We start from the raw sequence: 19,787 nt of genomic DNA, 5'->3' as shown, positions 1-19,787 counted from the left end.
ATTATACTATATTTTTCCATGTGCTCTAAATATAAATTTTTTCCTTTGATGCAAGGTCCCTAACAAATCTTACCCCAAATAATGTGAATGAAAAATACTATTATAACTCACTTGTCTAGGGCAAATGTATTGTATATAGGACATATAACTCATTTAGAATATCCATATTTACTAAGTTAATTTTGCTGTTGTGAGAACAAAATGTTAGAAGCTCACATTCAATTTTTTTGGCTCTATAAAAGACACAAAAAATTGGAGTGCATAACTTATATATCATAAAGAACATACTGGTTCATGAAGAATATTTTCTAATAATGATATAATTACAACGATATTACTATTAAGTATTAAATCAATTTTATTATACAAGATTATATGATCTTTTTTAATAAATTATAAAGTATATATATGAAAACCTCGATGCTTATGACCAGTAGTTGCGCTTCAGAAAATAGGTTAACTTTACATTGTAGTTTGCTGTTGGTAGTATTGCTGACAATACTATTACTTTTCCTCTTTATCTTATTATTCACGCTTTTATGATGTAAGTTCTCTTTTGCTAATCACTCAATTGTCTATATTTATTTTTTATAATATCAGATGTTAGAATATTCTCTTCTGTTTAAAAAGTGTTGATATAATTTTCTTAAAAAATATATGCACATAGTAGCAATAGTATATACTTCAGTTCAACTCAAACATTGACTTGAAACCATTTAGAGTGAGGTCTTTTCTATGCTAGAATGGTGATATAGTGATTACACAATCTAAAAGTCGAAGAAAAAATTTCTAAAAAGAAAAAGTAATTTAATATGTCAAATTAAATGTGTATTAAATGTGCACTAAATGTATTTTGACATATGGACCAGTGCATAATTACAAAGTCAATGATCCTACGGTTAATATTCCTTTATGCACATTTAATGACATGGACAGTGAATGAACACATTTCTTGTTTTGTGCGCTTATAAAAAAGAGTGGAGGGCTTGGTTATCACGATTTTCCTATTGAAAGAAGAAAGAAGGAAAGAAGCAATGTGTATTGGAAATATTATTGATGTTTTTCTAGCGTAAAAGCTCATTGTTGAATAATGATTAGTATTACTATGAGAAAAAATGCTAAAGAACCGAGACAAAGGACAAAAATCGGTAACTTAAGGTGAAAATTATTGTTACTTTGAGTTGAGATTTTAATCTATAAATGTAAATCAGATATAATAGCAATTTTGCATTTATATAATGTTTTATCTCAGAAAAATGCATTTACATTCATTAACATCTAAAAATCTTGGAGAACATTACATTTATCAACATGCAAGGCGTCCTTTAGGTTTATGAAGGAAATGAGTTGCTTCTTGTGTTCCATTCTTTAACCCTTTTGTGTTTTATTAAGTAGAAAAACAAAGGGAAGAAGTATATTAGACAAAACAAAAAGAAGAGAAGAAAATAAAGCGAAAAAGTGATGTTATTTTCTTTCCGGATCAAGTTTCAAGGTGTAAGTTCCATACTCGACCTGGTCCAAGGGGAGCATTCACGGTCGCTTTCCTCGCGAGCTATTTCTAGAAGCATCTTTCACTCTCATGACAACGTAGATTAGCTTATGTTGTCTCTCAAGAATGTTTTAACTTACTATATCTACCAGCAAATCAGACGAAATGTGGAAATTAATTGAATGCAATTATGGAGAGGAAGAGGTTAGTAACTTAGTGCAGAAGGAACATCATACGCAAGTCTTCAGATAAACCCGGCAGCGTCTCCGCAATTGATCTCAATTAGGGTTTCTCAAAAGTTCTATTTTTGGTCCAAAGACCTTATCTTCTCACTGAAGAGAGTGATACAAAGGTGAGATTTTGATCGAAAATTCTACCTCAGCCGTCTCCATTCAAGCCTCCGCCTTTGACCTCCGCCCTCCGCCTTCGACCTTCGACCTCAGCCGTCTCCAAGCGTTCGACTTCGACCTCCGCCCTCCGCCTTCGACCTCCGCCTTCCGTTTTCAACCTCCGCCGTATCCAAGCCTCCGCCTTCGACTTCAGACGTCTCCAAGGCTCTGCTTTCGACCGACTTCAAGCCGCCGCCTTCAAGCTCGACCGACCATCAACAGCGACCTCCGAAAATTTATCCTCCTCGGTTTCTTCTAACACTAAGGTGAATTCGAAACTCTAATTGGTTGAATGAAAAGCCCTAATCTGTTTGATAAAAAATCCTAATTTGCTAGCCCTTCGTTGAGTGGAAAGCCCTAATTTATTTGATAAAAAGCCCTAATTTGCTATCCTTTATTGACTGAAAACTGAAAAGACATAGTTTGTTTGACAAATGATTTAGCTTAAAATTTTGTGAAGTTCTAGAGCACATGCACCTTGAATTAAAGTAGTAAGTTATAAGCTAAAGCTTGCTTCGGAATTAGGAACTACAGGCTACTAAAATTAGTGCTAAAAAATTTCAACTGATACCTAAGTGCCAATTCCACCCCCATTCCCAATACCCACATAGACACAAATAAATAGAGAATGCATATTGATGTGTAACTGTAAGTTTGTAATGTCAATTTTTGAAAATTATATACCACGAGAGAGTGCATATCTGAATATGTGTAGCAATGTTCTGGAATTTTTTTGCTTGCAAGTATATTAATTTTTAGTTATTTGCGAGTTATTAAAATTACACACACACGATTAATATCCGTATCATATCCGTATCCGACTCTAATATCCGAACCGTAACTGTTTCCGTTTATTATATTCATATCTGTTTTCCAAATATTCGATTAATATTTGTATCATATCTGTTTTCCAATATCTGATTAATATCTGTATCATATCCGTATTCGACTATCTAATATCCGAACCGTAACCGTTTCTGTTTAGTGCGGATATGATAATGCCTTTTTCTTACCGATTAATATTGGAATCGTATCCATATCCGTTTTTAAAAAGCGGATATGGATATGATAAGTGTCATATTCGAACCGTATCCGAACCGAATCCACCCCTAAGCAAAATGCATATTTAAATGCCAACAAAACATAATAATAATAATAATAATAATATGAATATAGAATTCTAGTTTATTTCATGTTGAATCCTTGATTTTCATCAATAGAGAGACATATTACTGAAGGTAGATCTTTCGCTTACTCAGGGATTAACCTCACCATGAGCATACTTAATTAGTTATCATCTAGGTAGTAAATTGGAGACTGCATATACTTAAAAAAAAATGAAATTAAAGACCTCACAATCTTTTACATAGTACGAAAAGAAATAATGTGAGTTCGCTCCAATTTTAGTTGAAAACTATTCCAATAAACTTGGAACATAGAATATTTTAATTTGTTTGTTTCTTTTATTGTTTAGACTTTGGAGTAAACTGTGTACATTAAGAAGAGTCGAATTAGTCACGAAAATCGATGATTAATTTAGTGTAGATTTTTTTGAGAAAAAATTGTAAAAAGTTTTAGTTTCACTTTATCTACGCAAAATCCTTAAAGTGAAAATAAATTAACTTTGTTTCTAATCTATTCAGAGTCCTATTTTTTCCTATAATTGTTGTACATGCACACATAATGCATCCTGACTGTCGGTATTTTAAATGCTACAGAAAAATTGCTACCAACATACTACTCATATATTTAATAACTTAAACTTTCATCATAGATAAATAACTTTTTAGAGCACTAAAAAAATCATGGATAAAAAAAGTTCATGCAAAATATAAATTTGGGAGCTCTAAAACTGCAAACACAAATGTGAACGAATGGCTTACTATCCACCAGCAAATCAGATGAAATGTGGAAATTAATTGAATGCAATTATGGGGAGGAAGAGGTTAGTAAATTAGTGCAGAAGGAACATCATACACAAGTCTTCAGATAAACCCGACAACGTCTCCGTAATTGATCTCGATTAGGGTTTCTCAAAAGTTCTAATTTTGGTCAAAAGACCTTATCTTCTCACTGAAGAGAGTGATACAAAGGTGAGATTTTGATCAAAAATTCTACATCACGTCTTTGTTTAATGTGTCGGGCACCTTTCAATTCTTTCAACAATTGGTACTTTCTTCGCACTTCGTCTATTTTTTTTTGAGATTTTATATTTTTTCCAAATGATTTAACTCAAGGGTAGATGCACAGAGTTTTCTACATTTTTTTAATATTTCCCCAAATTTTCGTTTTAGATTTTAGCCAATTTTAAATCCTTCTAAATAGCAGTCAATATTGGAGTCATTACTTATTGTTTGATTAATCCCAACAAAGAAGTTATTTTTCCAGAGTCAATTTAAGATTTTTACTCTTAAATGAGAAGTTTCCACTTTTGACTAATTTCTAGTTGATATTTGTACTTCAGTTCGATTCATCAATGGCAGCCTTTCAATTATCTGGATCCGTAGTCACTGGAAAAGTCCCTTCTTTTAATGGGCTTCGCGCCTCTAAACCCACATTTGCCGCCCCCTCATTAGTTGGAGCTTTTGGGCTCGGCATTGTGCAGAGGTCCTACAGGGGTTTTGTTGTCAAGGCTGCCACTGTTGTTTCCCCCAAGGTATACATCTAATTTGTGTCTGATTTTTCAAATATGAAGTTTTATTATTATTATCAGTTGGTTCTTGTTGGTACTCGTTAAATGGTAGGATAAGCAATGAGTGCATTCATAGGAGTTAGAGTTGCTAGTGCTGCTAATGAGGATAGAAAATGAGAATCAATTGATACCGTTTGGTCCAGTGTTGTAAATAGCGGCCAATAGCGGGGCAATAGCGGGGCTATAGCGGATCGCGGCCCCTCAGCGCTACGCGTAGGGGGTTCGCAGCGGGATTTAGCGGAAAAAACCGCGAAGCGCTCGAATAGCGGGTAAAAGCGCTCAATAGCGGATAAAAGCGGCCAAAAGCAGATAAAAGCGGCCAAACCCGCTAAAACCGCTAACCCGCTACCAAATGTGTTTTGATTTTTTTTGCCCCAAACCCGACCCGAACCCGAACCCGCTTGTTAAAAGAGGCTAAAAAAGCGACGAATCCCTCAGTTCACTCCCGAACCCTAGCCGCCTTTCATCTTCTTCGCTCCAGCTCCTTCGACAGTTCGACTTCATCATCTCCGCACTCCGCAGCTCCGCTCCAGGCTCCTTCGACGGTTCGACTTCATCATCTTCGCACTCCGCAGCTCCGCTCCCATCTTCTCCGCTCTAGGCTCCTTCGACATCATCATCTCCGCTGCAGGCTCCAGGCTCCAGCGACGTCATCATCTCCGCTACAAGCTCCAGGCTCCGGAGTCCATCGACGTCATCATCTCCACTCCAGGCTCCAGGCTCCGGCGCCCATCTCTGTTGGCTAGATCTGCCACAGAGGAAAATGTATAAAATTATGGGACTAGGTCCAAATTTTGGGAATTCCTACCTCATCTCACATTCCTTTTGTGCCTGAATTGCTTTCTCCAACTTGCATAGTTGCATAACTAATTTTTCTGTTCCTTTACCTATATTAGATAATAAACAAGAATAACTCTGAAGAAGGTCAATAATAAATGGTGTTTCCATCTTTATTAGACATGGCACGTTAGCACACCTGTCTTGGACTCTTGTTTGATATTTACAGATGTTTTAACCTTTAATCACATGATTACATGAAAATATACGTGAAATAATTTACAACAAATTAATATGTATTCCATAAATGGTGTTTCCATCACGTTCAGGACTGCAGTATTTCGAGAATCAATGATGCTATATTTCTTGATTTTTTTCATAGTTTCATTCATACTCATACAACAAGCTTATCAATTGTTATTTACTAATAATACAAGAAATTTACAACAAATTAAAATGTTTGCGATAAACGGGTTGATCTTCATAACCAGCAGCTGCACCGAAATGATTAGTGCCCTTGAGATTTCCAACTTCCAGAAAACCTGTATAATCAACATTTGAAATCAATCAAATCATTATAAATTTATAACTTATTGAGTTATTGAATGAATGAAGAAATATAACATGTTTATTTATTGTATGAATAAAGAGTTGAAGAAATAAAGTTCTACTGTTATAGTACTTTATATTGTTATTGTATGAATAAAGAGTGAAGAAATAAAGTTTTACCGTTATAGTACTTATATTGTTATTGTTTATTTATTTGTTCTTGTTATTTGTTCTTGTTCTTGTACACATCTACTTCATGTTTAGGCATTAAGTATGCATTTGTAGAATTTTTAGATTTTTTTATGAATTTTCTTATTATTTAGGATATTTAAATATATTTAAATTTGTCCGCTATTTGACTGTGCGCTATTTGCCGCTATTTCGCCTCAATAGCGCGCAATAGCCTTAGCGGTCCCTCGCCGCGACGCGACGCGATCCGCTATCAATAACCTTGGTTTGGTCATGTATGGCAGAGACATTTAATGCACCTATTAGGAAAAATGATAATATTATAGTGAACAAGGTCAAGAGAGATAGGGGTAGTCAATGTTTTAAAAAATGCCTTGGGTGGCTACCTAGGCGTCCCCCTAGGCGGAGGCGGTGCCCATGACGTCTCAAAAAACCCTAAGTGGCCAAGTTTAGATGCTCGGAGCGCCTACACGGCCGCCCAGAGTTATGCGGGCCGCTTAAACGGCCCGCCCAACACTTAAAAAAAAAGAAAACCAATTTGGACATTGAAATAAACAAACCTAAACCCAAAAACCAAAACCCAAAACCCAAACCTAAACTAAACTACAGTAACCCTATTTCTCACTCACACCCGACGCCGCCACAAAATTTCGCTCGCTAAGGAAGTTTTGTTCCTCATCGATGCTCCCCGAACTCGTTGAAGCCTCTCGGAGCCTCTAGTGGCCTCGTCGACTGTCGAAGCCCTGTCGAAGCCCTCGTCGAAGCCTATCGGAGCTGTCGAGGCCTCGTTGAAGTCACCTCTGTCGAAGCCTCGTCTTCGATCGCGTCGAAGCCTTTCGTCTTCGATCTTCAAGCTCGTCTTCGATCTCGTCGAAGCCATTCGTCTTCGACGGCAGTTACAAACCCTTGTCACTGTCTCCTTTGGTCGAGATTGTGGACAATGTCTCGCCCAAAGTAGACAATGTCTAAGGTGCTGTTTGCGTCCTATTTGGCGGTTACGGCTCCCAATTGCTATAAATACCTCTTGACACACTTGTGCACGGTACCAAACATTGGCAGGAGAGCAGATAGTAGAAAGAATATGATATTTGGTGAACTTTGAGGGAAAGGGAGTTGTAATCCACTCCCGAGAATCCTCAAAGCCTTCTGGTGTTTTCTTGAGTTCAAACGTTGACTTGTTTTTGAGAAGAGTATTTATCTTATCTTGCTAAGATATTTACTTCTGTTCTTGTTTCCCCGTCGAAACATTAACATCCAGCCTTCTTTGTATCCGACTTGGAGACGTTCGGTGATCCATGGATAACGCATCCCTAGCACAGGCAAAGATCCCACGCAAGCAGAAGTTACTATGTAAGAGTTTTTGTGTGTTTCTGGGAGCACGATTTTGTTTTCTTTGTAAAGAGAGGAGTTACTCGTGTAAAGCTCATTCATTTTGTTTCTGTTAAAACGTTTTAATGGAAATGACAAAGAAAATCGTTCCCGACACAAACACATACGAAGCAGAGGAATATGTTAGAATCGAAGAGATTAGAGGAACTTGTCTATGTGAAGTTCAACTCAAAGCTCAACCAGAAGAAGAGGAGAGGAGAAAACAAAAACCTACTGCTATCTAATGATCGTAGTAAGGCACAAGCATGGATCCTAGAAGGAGCAACCTCCGATGATGAGGAAGAAGTTCATCTGGGCTTAGGCCTTACTTAGAGGATGGTAGAGGCTATATCAGGAGCGGCTGAGGCTGCGAACAATAGGAGGAGTTCTTGGCTAGCAAGACCTTCAAGTGCTTCTACTTCAGGAATGGATGATGAAGAAGAGCCTCTTGTCTCGGATGATGTTGTTTCAGACGAGGAGGATTGTATGGAGATGGATTTTGGGGAGGATAGCAATGATGGAGTAGATGAGGAACTTCATGATGATGATGATTGATGATGAGATTAGATTAGATGCATATTGTTAACTTATTATATTAGAGTCTAGACTATTCCTGTTTGACTGCCTTTTTACTGATATTTTGAGACCTAAACTTCTGGATATAGGATATTATATGCCTTGCTATCTAGTATGTATGCATCTTTGATTGACTATTATAGTTTTGGATAGCATATGTGTTGGTATATTTATATTATGCATCTTTGATTGAGTATATATATTTATCTTCAAGTATCGCAATTAAAAAAAAGAAAAAGAAAAAGAAAAAAAGCACCCAAAAACCACTTAGGATCCGCCTAGACGTCTAAGCATTGGGCGCCAAGTCCAACGCCTAGAAGTGCCCAGCGTTTAATGTAACATTGGGGTTAAGACCTAAAAGAATTTAGATAAAATCAATTAAGAAGGATATGATAATAGTTACTTAGCGGAGGAAATGACCCATAATAGAATTATATGGAATAATATGATTCATGTAATGACCGCCTATATTTGGGGTAACTCTTTGTTGTTTTTGTTGTTACATCAACTTATTCCTGGAGTAATTGAAAGGGGTATTCTTGTTGAAATTTGGAAGTTATAAAAGTATATTGGAGCCTTAGCATGGAGAAAGATTTGAAGGCAAATATGCAAATTTATGTTCTAAAGACTATTATAGAGACCTATTACATTGTGGATGATAAGTAGAATCTTATAGGGAATTATATTGATATCTTATTGATTTTACAAGGGGAAGGCGTGAATTTTTATGTATATATAATGCAATATGGTAATTAACTTCCCACATGGTATTTCCTAGAAGTAACTGTAGGCATCAAAAATTGCCTATAGTTCTCCACAACCGGTTCAGTGTTAACGAACGACGATGAACGTCACCATCCAATCCACATGAGCCTAATCGACGTCGACGAACGACTGAAGTGAATCGACGAGTTACGTGAGCGGATAGGACTTCGGAATCACGAAGACCCGGACCAATCGGGAAGCCCGGCACTGTTCACAAAAAGGACAACGCCCTCCATACCTCGACCACTCTAAAGACAATCCAACCATCAGAGCGGATCGAACTCTTCGTCACGCATCCAACGCACCCGGAATCACTCAAATCCGAGTTCGTACGAAGAATCTACGGGGAAAACGATCAATTACACCTACGGACGTCTCGGAGTTCCGAAACACCCCCAGGGGTGTCTCGGAATTTCCGAGACACCCCTGGGGTGTCTCGGAAAAACCGAGACACCCCAGGGGTGTCTCGGAAAAATTCCTGAGACCCGTAGGTGTATTTGATTGTTTTCCCCGTAGATTCTTCGTACGAACTCGGATTTGAGTGATTCCGGGTGCGTTGGATGCGCGACGAAGAGTTTGACCCGCTCTGGTGATTGGATTATCTGTAGAGTGGTCGAGGCATGAAGGGCGTTGTCCTTTTTGTGAACAGTGCCGGGCTTCCCGATTGGTCCGGGTCTTCGTGATTCCGAAGTCCTATCCGCTCATGTAACTCGTCGATTCACTTCAGTCGTTCGTCGACGTCGATTAGGCTCATGTGGATTGGATGGTGACGTTCATCGTCGCTCGTTAACACTGAACCGGTTGTGGAGAACTATAGGCAATTTTTGATGCCTACAGATACCCCCTCCAAAGTGTTCCTGACTCGTTTCTTTTATAGAAGAGGCTGGAATACTTTGGATGTGATTGATCTGGCCTTCAGTCGGCGTAGTTAGCTTCAACTCTTGACTCTTTCGATTTTCGATCTATCCGATGCTTTGACGAATAGCCGAGGTTCTTCCGGCGCTGCGTTTATCGTCTGGCCGTCGTCGGAGTCTCGAGTCTGCAGCTGATGAATTGAGTTTGGCTCGTGTCATTGAGTTGACTTTGAACTACCTCCGCCACATTGTGCTGGCTTAGGGTTTCGGATCCCCGTGTGTTGGCTTTTTATCGCAACGCGTTGACCGGCGTTGACCTAGGGTTACGCGTTGACCGGCGTCCACCCTAGGGTTTCGAATCGTCGAACGTTGACTTTGATTGCAACGCGTTGACTGGCGTTGACCTAAGGTTACGCGTTGACCGGCGTCCACCCTAGGGTTTCGAATCGTCGAACGTTGACTTTTGTTGCAACGCGTTGCTTGGCGTTGACCTAGGGCTACGCGTTGACCGGCGTCCACCCTAGGGTTTCGAATCGTCGAACGTTGACTTTTGTTGCAACGCGTTGCTTGGCGTTGACCTAGGGTTACGCGTTGACCGGCGTTGACCCTAGGGTTTACGGATCGCCATTAACACAGTTTATACTCGTACGTTTGCTGGAGTATACACAGTTTAAGCTCTTAAGGTATTGGAGCATCGCGGTCCCGAATGTTGGGGTTGCAGGACCAACTGTTAAAGTTGATTCATCTGCATGTGTGGATTTTATCCTGAATTTGTTGGGTGCTCAAGTCACGAGACCAACTAGGGGAGTTGATGCGTCAATGACTCGCAGTTATAGAATTTTTGGCAAATCCTCAGCCATCAACGGATTTGATAAGCCTTTACCGACTACCGTTTGAGTCGGGCTAGCATGCGGATTGTTTAAGTCCGTTCCGCATGTGACGTTGTGCTAAGAGAGTTAACGCTCTTAGTGCTACGATATTGAATACGTAGACTTCGTCTTTCTCACGGGAATAGACTACCCGGCAACGCGTGTTAGGCGTTGACTTTAGGATTTTTGGCTAATCCCCAGCCTTCAACGGATTTGATTAGCCTTTACCGACTACCGTTTGAGTCGGGCTAGCATGCGGATTGTTTAAGTCCGCTCCTATGTGACGTTTAAGCTAAAAGAGTTAACCCTTTTAGTGCTACGATATTGAATACGTAGACTTCGCCATTGTTACGGGAATAGGCTACCCGGCAACGTGTATTAGACGTTGACTTATCCCTACTTAGGCTTCGGGATAAAATTCCCCGCGCGTGTGAGGCACGGATTATGGTGTTATTAATAACAACCTGCCACAATGTTGAATATGTGGTCTTTTGGCAGTATTATCAGCCTGTAGCTGCCCCAAGACCGCTCCACAGAGGGTCTCGATATTCGAGGGAATCTCCGATGGAACGACAAAGCCCAAATCAAGGCGTTCCCACCAAAGAGGATCGATTACTCGAGATGATGAACTCCCAGAAGTTACCATCAACACGGTCAACAAAGGAAAATCCCCAATCATTTCAAGTGGTTCCGACCCTAATTCCTCTCCAGGAAGCAGGGTCAATTCGGGAACAGCTCAGCTTCAGCTAGAAGCCGTCAGATGTGACGATTACTGTGGGGTCCATGAGGGAGTACATTCCGATGATGAACTCTCGGATTCCTATTCCGCTCTCGCTTCTGACGAGACAACGTCTAGCATAGGACAAGCTCGAGAGGTACTCATGGTCAACACAGATCAGATAGCCAAAATCATTGAAGAGGCCCTAACTAAGCAGAAGGAAATCTTCAAGTTTGAAATGGAAGTGGCTATGCAAGAGATGAGACAAATGCACGATCAACGAATCCGAGCTTTGTCAAATCAGCTAGTGGAATCCAGCCATCACATCCAGAACGCCGCAGTTGGCAGCAATCCGGAGGTGGTCGAAATCATTATGGCCGACGCACCGCCCAAGAATACTGGGGGTGGCCCCACTAAAAATAACAACACTAGGGGTGGACCCACTAGTAGTGACAACACTGGGGGTGGCCGTATGACTCCTCTCGAAACTTATCCAAAACAGGATATGGGTGAGGCCGAAAAGATAAAGGAGCTCGAAAGAAAAATCGAAGCCCTGATGTCTGTTCGGGAGGTGAAGAGGACCGGCATTCCGTGTCCTTACCCGAGAAAGTGGGATTCGATCCCGTATCCGGCGAAGTTCAACCTGATCAACTTCACGCCGTTCAACGGAAAAGGCTCGCCCACTCAACATCTGATCTACTTCAAGTCTCACTTGGGAGTAATCTCGGGCAACGAGCCTTTGATGGTTCGGTCATTCGTTGGCACCCTTCGCGGGCCTGCCTTCGATTGGTACCGCCGTCTCAAGCCTGGAAGCATCAACAGCTGGGAGGACTTGGAAGGCATGTTTCTCGCCCATTTCTTCGATGATGACACCGAGGTGTCGATCAGGACACTCTTCGACGAGAAACAAAAAGGCGGAGAGTCGGTGGATACCTTCATCAAACGCTTCCGCAATCAGGCAATGAACTGCAGGGATCCCGTCACGGAGGAGTTCCTCTTGCAGACTTGTCAGAACAACTTGTCCATTAACATCTTGGACGTGATGGGAATAGAGCCACTCAATACCTGGAAAGAGTTGAAGGCTCGAGGAGAACAGGCTGAACGCTTCATCAGAAGGCGGAAGGTCGAGAGAAACCAACCGATGGTTAACCCTCTGGATTCGGATCTCGTACCTCATGATGAAGAGGACGTACCTGCAGCAGTTATTGACGATGATCAAACGTCACAACAGCAGTCCTGGGAACAACAGGAGAATTCAGACGAGGAGCTCCAAAACGAGTACTCGTTCAAAGACGAAGACGTTCCAGCTATTTTCGAGACCCTTCTCGAAAACAACAAAATCAAACTCCCGCCCATCACGCATCAAGAGGAAGATGGCGATTCTGCGGATCCAACGTACTGCGAGTACCACAGAAGGATCCTCCACCCCACCAAGGAATGCTTTGCTCTCAAGAATAGCATCCAGACCTTGGTTGAAGCCGGCGTTATAACGCTAGGGTAAGCCGATTGAAAACGGCAATACTCCAAAGAGTACAAGAGTATAAACTGTTCCTCAATACTCCAAAGAGTACAAGAGTATAAACTGTTCCTCAATACTCCAAAGAGTACAAGAGTATAAACTGTTCCTCAATACTCCAAAGAGTACAAGAGTATAAACTGTTCCTCAATACTCCAAAGAGTACAAGAGTATAAACTGTTCCTCAATACTCCAAAGAGTACAAGAGTATAAACTGTTCCTCAATACTCCAAAGAGTACAAGAGTATAAACTGTTCCTCAATACTCCAAAGAGTACAAGAGTATAAACTGTTCCTCAATACTCCAAAGAGTACAAGAGTATAAACTGTTCCTCAATACTCCAAAGAGTACAAGAGTATAAACTGTTCCTCAATACTCCAAAGAGTACAAGAGTATAAACTGTTCCTCAATACTCCAAAGAGTACAAGAGTATAAACTGTTCCTCAATACTCCAAAGAGTACAAGAGTATAAACTGTTCCTCAATACTCCAAAGAGTACAAGAGTATAAACTGTTCCTCAATACTCCAAAGAGTACAAGAGTATAAACTGTTCCTCAATACTCCAAAGAGTACAAGAGTATAAACTGTTCCTCAATACTCCAAAGAGTACAAGAGTATAAACTGTTCCTCAATACTCCAAAGAGTACAAGAGTATAAACTGTTCCTCAATACTCCAAAGAGTACAAGAGTATAAACTGTTCCTCAATACTCCAAAGAGTACAAGAGTATAAACTGTTCCTCAATACTCCAAAGAGTACAAGAGTATAAACTGTTCCTCAATACTCCAAAGAGTACAAGAGTATAAACTGTTCCTCAATACTCCAAAGAGTACAAGAGTATAAACTGTTCCTCAATACTCCAAAGAGTACAAGAGTATAAACTGTTCCTCAATACTCCAAAGAGTACAAGAGTATAAACTGTTCCTCAATACTCCAAAGAGTACAAGAGTATAAACTGTTCCTCAATACTCCAAAGAGTACAAGAGTATAAACTGTTCCTCAATACTCCAAAGAGTACAAGAGTATAAACTGTTCCTCAATACTCCAAAGAGTACAAGAGTATAAACTGTTCCTCAATACTCCAAAGAGTACAAGAGTATAAACTGTTCCTCAATACTCCAAAGAGTACAAGAGTATAAACTGTTCCTCAATACTCCAAAGAGTACAAGAGTATAAACTGTTCCTCAATACTCCAAAGAGTACAAGAGTATAAACTGTTCCTCAATACTCCAAAGAGTACAAGAGTATAAACTGTTCCTCAATACTCCAAAGAGTACAAGAGTATAAACTGTTCCTCAATACTCCAAAGAGTACAAGAGTATAAACTGTTCCTCAATACTCCAAAGAGTACAAGAGTATAAACTGTTCCTCAATACTCCAAAGAGTACAAGAGTATAAACTGTTCCTCAATACTCCAAAGAGTACAAGAGTATAAACTGTTCCTCAATACTCCAAAGAGTACAAGAGTATAAACTGTTCCTCAATACTCCAAAGAGTACAAGAGTATAAACTGTTCCTCAATACTCCAAAGAGTACAAGAGTATAAACTGTTCCTCAATACTCCAAAGAGTACAAGAGTATAAACTGTTCCTCAATACTCCAAAGAGTACAAGAGTATAAACTGTTCCTCAATACTCCAAAGAGTACAAGAGTATAAACTGTTCCTCAATACTCCAAAGAGTACAAGAGTATAAACTGTTCCTCAATACTCCAAAGAGTACAAGAGTATAAACTGTTCCTCAATACTCCAAAGAGTACAAGAGTATAAACTGTTCCTCAATACTCCAAAGAGTACAAGAGTATAAACTGTTCCTCAATACTCCAAAGAGTACAAGAGTATAAACTGTTCCTCAATACTCCAAAGAGTACAAGAGTATAAACTGTTCCTCAATACTCCAAAGAGTACAAGAGTATAAACTGTTCCTCAATACTCCAAAGAGTACAAGAGTATAAACTGTTCCTCAATACTCCAAAGAGTACAAGAGTATAAACTGTTCCTCAATACTCCAAAGAGTACAAGAGTATAAACTGTTCCTCAATACTCCAAAGAGTACAAGAGTATAAACTGTTCCTCAATACTCCAAAGAGTACAAGAGTATAAACTGTTCCTCAATACTCCAAAGAGTACAAGAGTATAAACTGTTCCTCAATACTCCAAAGAGTACAAGAGTATAAACTGTTCCTCAATACTCCAAAGAGTACAAGAGTATAAACTGTTCCTCAATACTCCAAAGAGTACAAGAGTATAAACTGTTCCTCAATACTCCAAAGAGTACAAGAGTATAAACTGTTCCTCAATACTCCAAAGAGTACAAGAGTATAAACTGTTCCTCAATACTCCAAAGAGTACAAGAGTATAAACTGTTCCTCAATACTCCAAAGAGTACAAGAGTATAAACTGTTCCTCAATACTCCAAAGAGTACAAGAGTATAAACTGTTCCTCAATACTCCAAAGAGTACAAGAGTATAAACTGTTCCTCAATACTCCAAAGAGTACAAGAGTATAAACTGTTCCTCAATACTCCAAAGAGTACAAGAGTATAAACTGTTCCTCAATACTCCAAAGAGTACAAGAGTATAAACTGTTCCTCAATACTCCAAAGAGTACAAGAGTATAAACTGTTCCTCAATACTCCAAAGAGTACAAGAGTATAAACTGTTCCTCAATACTCCAAAGAGTACAAGAGTATAAACTGTTCCTCAATACTCCAAAGAGTACAAGAGTATAAACTGTTCCTCAATACTCCAAAGAGTACAAGAGTATAAACTGTTCCTCAATACTCCAAAGAGTACAAGAGTATAAACTGTTCCTCAATACTCCAAAGAGTACAAGAGTATAAACTGTTCCTCAATACTCCAAAGAGTACAAGAGTATAAACTGTTCCTCAATACTCCAAAGAGTACAAGAGTATAAACTGTTCCTCAATACTCCAAAGAGTACAAGAGTATAAACTGTTCCTCAATACTCCAAAGAGTACAAGAGTATAAACTGTTCCTCAATACTCCAAAGAGTACAAGAGTATAAACTGTTCCTCAATACTCCAAAGAGTACAAGAGTATAAACTGTTCCTCAATACTCCAAAGAGTACAAGAGTATAAACTGTTCCTCAATACTCCAAAGAGTACAAGAGTATAAACTGTTCCTCAATACTCCAAAGAGTACAAGAGTATAAACTGTTCCTCAATACTCCAAAGAGTACAAGAGTATAAACTGTTCCTCAATACTCCAAAGAGTACAAGAGTATAAACTGTTCCTCAATACTCCAAAGAGTACAAGAGTATAAACTGTTCCTCAATACTCCAAAGAGTACAAGAGTATAAACTGTTCCTCAATACTCCAAAGAGTACAAGAGTATAAACTGTTCCTCAATACTCCAAAGAGTACAAGAGTATAAACTGTTCCTCAATACTCCAAAGAGTACAAGAGTATAAACTGTTCCTCAATACTCCAAAGAGTACAAGAGTATAAACTGTTCCTCAATACTCCAAAGAGTACAAGAGTATAAACTGTTCCTCAATACTCCAAAGAGTACAAGAGTATAAACTGTTCCTCAATACTCCAAAGAGTACAAGAGTATAAACTGTTCCTCAATACTCCAAAGAGTACAAGAGTATAATTGCCCCGGTGGTCCACGGATATCAACGTCCCCGTCACAGGCCAAAGACCCACGCAAGCAAGAGATGACAAACAGCTCTTGCGTTTGTTTGAAAGGAGTTGCATTTATTTTGTTTTCATTATGTACCGGTCTTATAAAAAGGCTATCTTTTTATTTCATTGTAACGAACAAAGTTGTAATGAATGCAGCAATGAATACAGCGACTTTTTCCGCAAACAGTAACATTTAATAATAATGAAGAATCGAAAAGTACTGCATGAGATGTTCATGTTAATTTTTATGAGCTTATGAATCAATTGAACTAGAGTATATTTCAAGCAAGTATTATGTTAATACAGTGTGAGCATAATAGGATTTTGACTGAATATTGTGCGTTTCATTCATGGGGTTTATGAACTATGTGCAGTACACCTCCGTCAAGCCTTTGGGTGATAGAGTACTTATAAAAATAAAGACTTCTGAAGAAAAGACTCAGGGCGGCATTTTACTTCCGACCACTGCACAGACTAAACCTCAGGCAGGTGAGGTTGTTGCTATTGGGGAAGGAAAAACCATTGGAAAGACCAAAGTTGACAGCAGTCTTGAGGTAGCTCTTTTGAATCTCTGGTACTATGGTTTTATGGCTGTTATAATTGTTTTGGATTATTTCTCATATATCTGCTAAGATGCTGTTTCAATTAGATTAAAAGATCAATCTTTACTTGGTTCTATTTGAACTGATAAAACTTTTTACACGCAGACTGGAAAACAGGTGGTGTATTCTAAGTATGCAGGGACGGAACTGGAATATAATGGAGCTAATCATCTTATTTTGAAGGAGGAGGATGTTGTAGGGGTTCTTGAAACAGAAGATGTTAAGGATCTCAAGCCTCTAAACGACCGGGTCCTTATCAGATGTTGTAGGGGTTCTTGAAACAGAAGATGTTAAGGATCTCAAGCCTCTAAACGACCGGGTCCTTATCAAGGTTAAATTTCTATCCTTACAATTATGTTTGCAATTATGTGAGCAGTATTCCTTGTGCATTATTGTTTAATACTACTTTTCCTCAGCTTCTGCCTGTAGAGGATCTTTTAGATAGTCAGCTTTGCTGAAACTTCCAACTTAGTTTGTCGCTAGAAATGAGAAAGAATTGCGTGAGAGATGTTAGGACATATTTGATAATTGAAATGTAACAGTTGTCCAATGTTGGAAACATGATAAGAGGCAAACATAAGTTTTGACATGGTTGATAATCTGTCAAACCTTAATTTCCTTATGTTCCTGCGACTGAATTATGTCGTTGTGCACTCCCTTGAAAGAAATTAGCTGTAAGTTTTCTTTCTGATAACTATCCTGGACGTGTTCTTAGTTGGACCACATTAGTTTGAAATCCGATCTGTAAAGGCCTGCGTTCGGTGATATGATTTATGTTCCTTAATTATGTTAGTGTCTGCTTTAATTGTATTGAATACAAATGTAACATACAGTAAGAGAGTACATTATTTTATCACAACACATGGTTCAAGTTTGATGCGCCCAATGCCAAAATGCTGGCTTGCAGCAATATGGTGTGATGACAATGAGTATGCTTTAGAAATTCTGTGACATACAATGACGATAAAAAATCAATGTTGACTATTGATTATATGTTGTGCATCTCTGAAGTGATCTTCAGCTGCATTATGGTTTTGCCAAAGAACATCGAGGGAAGAATGTATAAAACATAATAGTCTCAGGAATTCCAGAAACTATCACTTGCGGGTTTTTAGGTTTCGTAATTAGGAATCACTGGATTCCTGGTCAGTGTTCACGTGCAAATTGTTGTTACTCTAATTTATATATAAATAATGTTGTTGTATAAAACAAACTGCACATGTAAGCAAAGTCCGTGTGCCTGCTGATAGTTCTTTTGGTTGCCAAATAATAGTCATAGAATGTACCAATTTATTCCACCAAGTGAAGCAATCCATCAGATTACAGATTATTGGTTTCTTAAAAATCTATTTGACCATTAATCTTACAAATAATTAAGGTGACTTGCAATCTGAAATTAACTTCAAGGCTAGCCTTCGGTCATAAAATCAGGTCATCACATCCATTTTGAGTTTCAGGTTGCTGAAGCTGAGCAGAAAACCGCTGGAGGTTTGCTTTTAACCGAAGCTGCCAAGGAAAAACCCTCCATTGGAACGGTAAGATTGCCTTTCCTTCTCCTTCAACCACGACGATGCCATAACTTTGTAGTTCAAAAAATTATGTGGAAAATACAGGAAGAGCCCAGTTCCAGTTGCCCTGGTATTCATTTTCACAAGTGTTAATTGTTAATAGCCCCCCTTGAGTTCTTTTGTTGTGGATAGACTCCGTGTACTCTTGCCCAATTTGTAGATAGATCCCTCAAGGGAAATGTTTTAGACTCTTTTACCCTCAGGAGTCTATTTGTCAAAAATTAATTTGGTCTCTGAGGGTGAAAAGGGGAGAGAATTCCATTCATGGGTCTATCTGCAACAATTTCACTACATGGGGTTCTGTATGCAACCAGGTAGTAGTACAGGGGTGTATTTGCACTTAATCGTTTCCAAAACCTGGAGTCTTCAGATAAGGAAAAGCGTATAAATGCAAGTGACACATTTGATATGATGATTGATTCTTTTTTATATTTTGCTGTTTTGAATCAGGTCGTTGCGGTTGGACCTGGAACATTGGATGAGGAGGGCAACAGAAAACCGCTGACCATCGCAGCAGGCAGCACTGTTCTCTACTCCAAGTATGCGGGGAACGAGTTCAAGAGTGCTGATGGTTCCGACTACATTGCCCTTAGAGCTTCGGATGTCATGGCTGTTCTCTCCTAGAACTACATAGCATTGCTTTAGCAAACAATATAGTTTTGTTTCGGAGAATGCATGAACTTTTGAAGATTTTGCGTTTAGTGCAGAGGCAAAAAGAGGCCATTGCAGCTTTTTCTAGTTTGGTTCGGTGACAGTGCGTTGTCTAATATATTTCAGTTTTGAGTGGTCATTACTTTTCTACAGCTTGAGTCTCAGCATAATGTATTGCCTGAAGTAGTTTAGGTTCTCGGCTGTTTTGTGTCACTTTCCAGTTTCAGATTTCTTAAAAACTTTTCATCTTGGTTTGAAGGTTTCTGCACTAAATGTGTATGATTTTGTGTGGGAACGTCGGTGAGTGAAAAATCATTCATATCTAGTGTAGACATTGTAGGGTTTGTGGCTTCTATCCCAAGCCATTTTGTTAGTCTTTTTGCCAGTTAAATACAGGACAAAAGGTAATTTATTGCACATAGTTCATATGAAACTATGTGACAGTTAAACCCCATAAGGAAAAATAGTTCCAAGCTGTAATTAACTCTTAATTTATTTAAACTGAATATGACTGGAAGATTGAGCAAGATTGAGCAGATGCTGATGAAACATAGACTGGCGAAGAA

The 19,787-nt window shown here is 39.1% G+C and overlaps 1 protein-coding gene across 1 annotated transcript; it reads left to right on the top strand.

Annotated features, from left to right (window-relative positions):
- Window positions 3,908–19,194, top strand: LOC109847552 (20 kDa chaperonin, chloroplastic-like). Its single transcript, XM_020416785.1, has 6 exons — window positions 3,908–3,971; window positions 4,343–4,534; window positions 16,775–16,954; window positions 17,108–17,264; window positions 18,434–18,537; window positions 19,021–19,194. Exons 2-6 carry the CDS (start codon window positions 4,355–4,357, stop codon window positions 19,192–19,194), a joined length of 795 nt encoding a protein of 264 aa, XP_020272374.1. The 5' UTR covers window positions 3,908–3,971; window positions 4,343–4,354.

This window comes from Asparagus officinalis, chromosome 7, assembly GCF_001876935.1.
Source record: "Asparagus officinalis chromosome 7, Aspof.V1, whole genome shotgun sequence".
NCBI classification, from domain to species: Eukaryota; Viridiplantae; Streptophyta; class Magnoliopsida; order Asparagales; family Asparagaceae; genus Asparagus; species Asparagus officinalis.
Note: the sequence above shows the minus strand (reverse complement) of the source record. Positions and strands in the feature narration are given on the sequence as shown.